Source organism: Babylonia areolata, chromosome 1 (genome assembly GCF_041734735.1).
Source record: "Babylonia areolata isolate BAREFJ2019XMU chromosome 1, ASM4173473v1, whole genome shotgun sequence".
NCBI classification, from domain to species: Eukaryota; Metazoa; Mollusca; class Gastropoda; order Neogastropoda; family Buccinidae; genus Babylonia; species Babylonia areolata.
This window is the reverse complement of record NC_134876.1, coordinates 88,891,232-88,898,731: the sequence shown is the minus strand read 5'-3', so window position 1 is coordinate 88,898,731 and position 7,500 is coordinate 88,891,232. Positions and strand designations below refer to the sequence as shown.

At 43.0% G+C, this 7,500-nt stretch overlaps 1 protein-coding gene across 3 annotated transcripts in view; it reads left to right on the top strand.

The window, feature by feature from the left end:
- Positions 1-7,500, top strand: part of LOC143294038 (uncharacterized) — a 32,201-nt gene that overhangs the window by 23,256 nt on the left and 1,445 nt on the right. For all 3 annotated transcript variants that reach the window (XR_013056868.1, XM_076605462.1, XM_076605453.1), the window contains exons 7-10: positions 1,903-2,184; positions 4,318-4,383; positions 5,064-5,126; positions 7,072-7,170. Coding sequence is in view for 2 of the 3 variants with exons in the window: in XM_076605462.1 (XP_076461577.1) it covers positions 1,903-2,184; positions 4,318-4,383; positions 5,064-5,126; positions 7,072-7,170 (510 nt within the window). In the remaining variant the exon portion in view is untranslated. The remainder of the gene's footprint in view (positions 1-1,902; positions 2,185-4,317; positions 4,384-5,063; positions 5,127-7,071; positions 7,171-7,500) is intronic.

The following is a 7,500-nucleotide window of genomic DNA, read 5'->3' as shown; positions in this document are numbered from 1 at the left end:
GATGGTGATGATGATGATGATGATAATGTTAATAGTAAAAGACATAGTCATATCAGTTATGATCAACAAAAACAACGATGATGATTATGGGTAATGACGAGAAGAAGAAGAAGAAGAAGTAGTAGTAGTAGTAGTAGTAGTAGTAGTAGTAGAAGAAGAAGAAGTGGACGAGGACGAGAAAAAGGACATGAAAACAAGAAGAAAGAATTTACTAATATAGTTTTGAAAACGGTAATGGATATAATATGGGACACATGGACTGTACATGATATCATATATAAATCTATATTGCCGAAGCGAATAACATGAGACGAAAAAAACAACAATAATAAAATAGTATCAGGTGTTGTTCATTGTGAAAATTGAAATCTGTGTTGTCATTCTCATATGGAAAATATTTATGTTATACATTTACAAATGTTTTTGTTTTTATTTCTCACTATACGCCATTACTTTGAATGGATGGTCGAACTGCACTTTGTTGCACAGATTGATTGATTTCGTTTTGGCTTTGGTTTTCATCAATATTATTACTATTGATGCATGTTGTTATGTGTATTATGAACCCCCATGTCATTAGTGCTGTAAAGCTATTGACATTAAAGTGTTCAGTGTTCAGTGTTCTCTTTCTCTCTCTCTCTCCACACTGGCACACACACACACACACACACACACACACACACACACACACACACACACACACACACACACACACACACACACACACACACACACACACACACACACACACACACTGACATGACTCAACACATTTCGCACACGAAAGGTGTACTCATTGATCCTAATACCCAAGAAAACGCAAGATAGTGGCACGTTAGTTTAGTGATCGAATCCACTTCAAATTGAATAAAATAACGTACACAATAAGAGTAGAACTCCACTGAAAATGGCCGGATTACAACATCTACTTATGGTAATATCGTTTCATCCATGCACAGAAAATACGGCAAAATAGTTTCCTGAATTTTGGATGCTAAAATACGACTTTACCCTGCTTGCGGCCGTACACGTTTCACCCTTAAAACCACAATGTTACTGATAATCGCTCAAAGAAACGTTGAATAGGGGAATCTTTCGTTCAAGGATTTTTTTTCCACTTGAAGGGAATCTACGCCGGTAATAAAACATTGCAGTTACCTGCAGTTACTTCCCTTGTTAAACAAACACCCTCTGTCGTCTGCACGTTGCTATAGGGTCTTGTTTTATCCTCTTTTTTGTTTTTTATCCAAACAAAACAGATAAAACAAGCTGTGTTGAGTTGTTCAAAGGTTTCAGAACTATTTCCCCAAAAGTGATTTTACCATATTATACGTCTTTCTGTTGAAGGCAAATGAAACATTTGGCAAGTGATCTTCAGAAAATCTGGAAAAGGTAATTGTAATCGTCGACCAGTACACAGCTTGTGAAAATGTGCCATTCATCATAGTAAGACGGCTTGGAAATAACAACAGATACGAATTTAATGGTATAAACTCATTGAAACTATCAAGCTGATCGTGACAATGTCTTTAAAAGTGTGTCACTCAGTGTGCAGTTTAGAAGAGACGTATGAGGTCATCTCAAGGAAGATGATTAGGGAACTACCCATCATCAGATGAGTGTGATGTGTTTTGGATGGTCAATGGAGATCTAAAACGATCTAAAACAGACTGCATCATATACACGTGCACACACACACACACACACACACACACACACACACACACACACACACACACACACACACAACACACCAACCACACCAACACACTATCTCCCCTTCTCCCTTATATAACTCCACACCTTCCTTCTCTCCCTACTCTATCCCATCCCGCTTCCACGGCCTCTGCTCCACCTGTTCTGCTATGGTTTGTTTCTCACCCTCTGCTTACACACTTCCAGAGTTTCTGAACGACAGATACAACGCCTACAAACGCCAGGAAGGCATGCACAGCATCCGCGAGCAACAGAAGAAAGAGGAAGTCGAGGAAGACGAGGAGGAGGAGGAGGAGGTGGAGGAGGAGGAAGAGGATGAGACGAAGCGGTTGCAGAACATCTACAACATGCTGCTGAGACTGTACACCCGCCAGAAGAACGGGGGAGAGGAGGAGGAGAAGGAGGAGGAGGAGGAGAAGGAGGTGGAACCACGGAAGTTGTCACAGTCTGCGCAGTCGTCTGTTGGAGGTGATGATGATGGTGGTGATGATGGTAATGATGATGCTTCTGCTGCTGCTAATAATGTCGATGATCAGTGGATTTATTTTGCTCACTTGGTTGGTTGGTTGGTTTCTTCCTTTCTTTCTTTCTTCACCTTCGGTGGTTTCTGTCTACCTTTTCTTGTTCGTTTGCATCTCTTTCTCTCTCACTGTCTCTCTCTCTCTCTCTCTCTCTCTCTCTCTCTCTCTCTCTCTCTGTGTCTCTCTCTCTTTCTGTGTCTCTGTCTGTCTGTCTGTCTGCCTACCTCTCTCATTTCATTTCTTCTTTTCTTTTGATTATGTTCTGTATATAATGAATATGTGTACTTTTATGTTCTTTAATAATCGTTTTATATTCAGTATTTCTTTCTGTCCTTCCTTTTCTCCCTTCTAAACTGGCATCGTCAAAAGTAATTTAAAAAAAACCCCAAAAAACCGGATTAATGAATTAATAAAAACAAAAAAGTAAAACGAAAACAGAGAGAGAGAGAGAGAGAGACAGACAGACAGACAGACAGAGAGAGAGAGAGAAGGAAGAGGAGAAAGAAGAATATTTCGGAAAAATGCATATACTCGTAAATACATTGAAATTGAAGCATAAATTATGAACGATTTTCATTAGCTCCTGAGCACTTACAGATATTTCTAATTTGTTTTATACGCACTCTCTGAATCAGCTTCTATCAGACCTAAAAAAACAACAACAAAAAACGGCCTTCAACCTTTCTTAAGGTAAGTTGGAAACGTTTATGTATGATGATATGGTGCTCTAATGATATACTGCCACTATACAGAAAAAGAGTGATCAAGAAAATTGATGAAAGAAAGAATCCCTAGATTCATAAATATATTTTGAAATATACAAACAGAAAAAAAATGCACAAACAACACCACAATTAAGATGATCAGTTACACATTAGATCAATCAGCCAGCCCGGACATTTGTTTTGCTCATAGTCATTGTGTTTTGTATTTGCATTTTTACGTAATAACATGACACGCCCAGTATGAAAATGGGCTTTCCACCAGTGATAGCGTGTGTGAGTGCATAGGGGCAGGAGAGAGACTACCGAAGAATTAGTAGTATATATATATGTATCTCTCTCTCTCACTTGTGTGTTCGAGATTATGTGTATGATGCCTGTGTGTGCACACACGTGTGTGTGTTTGAAGATTTTCATGTGGCAATGTTTTGTATGATTTTCATGTTTCCGTAATTGTAGTCTTTGATTCATCCATTTATGTGACTATTATTATCTATTTGGTTTGTTCTATGTCATTTATTATTCATACTTATTTCATTTATTACAATGTGTGTATGCGTGTGTGAGGGCATGGTGTAAAGAAGCTTCCAGCTTATCCATTTTACCCTCAATAAAACATTTGTCATTGTCATTGTCTCTCTCTCTCTCTCTCTCTCTATATATATATATATATAGAGAGAGAGGGAGAGAGAGAGAGATTGATTGATTGATTGATTGAGGTGAATTCTTATATAGCACCAATCCTCGCTCGGAGACCAAGCTCCAAGCACTTTACAAACACGGAGTCATTTACACAACAGCTACCTACCTGAGTAGGGCCGACTAACGGCTGCCATTGGGCGCTCATCATTCGTTTCCTGTGTCATTCAATCAGATTTCAGGCACGCACACCTACACACTCAGACAAACATTTAACATTTAAAAATTTACGTGTATGACCGTTTTGTTTATTTACCCCGCCATGTTGGCAGCCACACTCTGTTTTCGGGGGTGTGCATGCTGGGTATGTTCTTGTTTCCATAACCCATCGAACGCTGACATGGATTACAGAACCTTTAACGTGAGTATTTGATCTTCTGCGTGCGTATACACACGAAGGGGGCTCAGGCACTGGCAGGTCTGCACATATGTTGACCTGGGAGATCGGAAAAATTCTCCACCAATTACCCACCAGGCGCCACCGAGATTCGAACCCGGGACCCTCAGATTGAAAGTCCAATGCTTTAACCATTCGGCTATTGCGTTCGTCATGCCAGTGTGTCCACGCGCGTGTTTTTGTATATTTGTTTTTGTATATTTATTTGTTCGTTCGTTCATTCCTTCCTTCCTTCACACGATTATTGGTGTTTGACCCCCAGTATCCTCATCCCGTTACGGAGCCCCGGACTTTGAAGCCGGTGAAGGGACGTTCGGACACTTTGTGGGTAGGTAACTCTTCTGTCCTCTGGTGTTCTGATGTCGCTGCTGTGTTGCTCCCCTTTAGTGTCACAGCTCGAGCGAACGAGCGAGCGAGCGAGCGAGCGAGAGAGAGAGAGAGAGAGAGAGAGAGAGAGAGAGACAGAGACAGAGAGTGAGTGTGTGTGTGTGTGTGTGTGTGTGTGTGTGTGTGTGTGTGTGTGTGTGTGTGTGCTGGCAGGCTACCTGTCTCATTGTTTGATCATTCACACAGAGAAATCTGTTGTGACAAAAAATACAAATACAAATACAATACAATGCAGTTGAGTGTGTGTGTGTGTGTGTGTGTGTGTGTGTGTGTGTGTGTGTGTGTGTGTGTGCACGCACACACACACACACATACACACGCACACGCACACACACACACACACACCATCCATGCACATGTGTGTGTGTGTGTGTGTGTGTGTGTGTGTGTGTGTGTGTCCGTCTGTGTGCGCACCTGGGCGTATACCGTTGTGTTTATGCTTAATTTTTTATCATTCTCTTGCAAGCACGCACACAGACCCGATACTCATTTTCATTTCAAGATCACCCGTGTTTCTCTCTGTGATGATGCCTCGTTAATGAACGCTTTCGATCCCTAAGGGGGTTAACTTCGTCTAACACTTCGCCTAACACAGTTAACCGAGTTTTTCTCCCCTGACAGATGCTGGCGAGGAAAGCTGGCCTGCTGGTTCCTTGCATGACAGAGCGGAGAGAAGAAAATCGGGTAGGATACAGATTGAACTGGCATGCAGCTGGCTTGTTGTGATTTGATATAGTGGTGTGTGGTGTAGTGTAGTGTCGCGTCGTGCGGTGCAGGGTGAGGTGTTGTGTGTGTGTGTGTGTACGTGTGTTTGTGTGTGTGTGTGCGCGTGTTTGTGTGTGTGTGTGTGTGTGTGTGTGTGTGTACGTGTGTGTGTGTGTGTGTGTGTGTGTGTGTGTGTGTGTGCGCGTGTTTGTGGTGTGTGTGTGTGTGTGTGTGTGTGTGTGTGTGTGTGCGCTTTAGTGTGTGTGTGTTTTAGAGTGTGTGTGTCTTGTGTGTGTGTGTGTGTGTGTGTGTGTGTGCTTTAGTGTGTGTGTGTGTGTGTGTGTGTTTTAGGGAGAGAGAGAGAGAGAGAGAGCTAGAGAGAGAGGGAGAGAGAGAGAATGAAAGAGAGAGAGAGATAGAGACAGAGAGAGAATGTGTGTGTCTCTGTGTGTGTGTGTGTGTGTGTGTGTGTGTGTGTGTGTGTGTGTGTGTGTGTGTGTGTGTGTGTGTGTGTGTGTGTGTGTGTGTTCGCAGCGCGCGCTCAGTAGGAATACAAAGTGAAATTCACTACGAACGATGCCGGGTGGAGCGAATCATCGCCTGTACAGCTTGCAAAAAAACGAAGAAGAAAAAAAAAAAAAGAAGAAGAAAAAGAAGGAAGAACGAAAATGGGTCAATAAAGAAGAGAAGCTAAAACCTGAAGAAGAAGAAGAAGAAGTACAAATGGGTGAAGATTTCTATCGAATGTGAGCCCATGGAACACCTGTGCTCGCAAACTGCTGCTGCGATGCGTCGATAATTTGAGTTCCATACTCATCCGATACGATTAAGACCTGGGAAGGTACACACATGTCAACAGATGGACACGTACACACAGACAGACAGAGACTCAGTACATACACATCGTCTTTTAATATCATTACAATTGTTGTGGATAGACACACATACACAGACACACACACACATACATACATATGCACACGCGGTCGCGTGCGCGCACACGCACACCGTCACGCGTGCGCGCGCACACACACATAGACAAACAAACATATACACGCATATGCACACACACACACACAAGCCTGCACACACACGCACTCCCCCTCCCCCCAACCACACACATTTGCCTTTCCACGCCTCTCACTCACCCTCTCCCACTATTCAACACCCCACCCAGCTCCACACAAAAACAAACGTTTCACGCGACATGATAAAAGCAAATCACGCCACAGCAGAAATGCTGCATCTCCATAGATAGAAAAAACAACAACAAACAAACAACAACAAAAACCCCACCCCAAAACGATACCGACACGTCAAGTTTCAATTCAATGCCATTCATCACCCATCTGTTACCTTGTGCATTATTAATCAGCTAAGAGTGAAATGGGAAGGAGATGAATTTGTCGAGGCATGGGGCAAGGGGAGAGGGAGCGGTGTGTGTGTGTGTGTGTGTGTGTGTGTGTGTGTGTGTGTGTGTGTGTGTGGGGGGGGGTGGGGAGTGGGGGTGGGGGGATGCTTGTGAAAGGGAGTGGGAGCAGTGTGAGTGCGTGCTTCTTTGCGTTGGTCTGTCTGTTGAAATCCTCACATGTTATTCTGCATAGTTCTATTTCATCACACTTTAAATTGATGCTGAAAGTGTGTGGTGGGAGGGTGAGAGGATATGTGTGTACGCGCGCGTGTGTGTGTGCACGCGCTCGCAACGCATTGGAACATACGCGCGTGTGCGCGCGCGCACGTATAATAATGATTGCGTGCCTACTTGGGTTCTTATGTACACGCATTACACACTCATGTATGACGTACTTGTGTGCATGCATGTATTGTTTTTCTTTCTCGTACCCATCTGCAATGTATGCTCATCCTGTGTTGCCTGTTTATTCTTATACTTAAAAAAAAAGTTATTATTATCATTTATCTACAGTGCTGAGCGCTGTGGAGAACAAGCTGCTGGATGACCTGGAAGAGGCCCGTGAGGTGGGCATCTCTGTGGACGACCTCATCCACGACGTGGAGAACAAAGGTGCGTCTTTTTCCCCGTTTTTTTGTTACCTCGTTTCTGTTTTGTTTTTTTGGTGCAAAACAGGATGTTTATTTCGCGAATCCACTGCGGGTCATGTGAACATTACACACTTAAAATGTTTACACATTTACAAATAACAACAAAAAAATGGATGTTAAAACAACAACAACAACAACAACAACAACAACACAAACAACAACTAAACAAACAACAGAAGCCCATACATTCAAACCCAGCGTGGGGGCAGCAGGGATTCTAAGTGCAAAGGCCGGGGTGAGGGTGTGAGGGGTGGAGATAGTGGTGGTGGTGGTGGTGGTGGTGCTGGTGGTG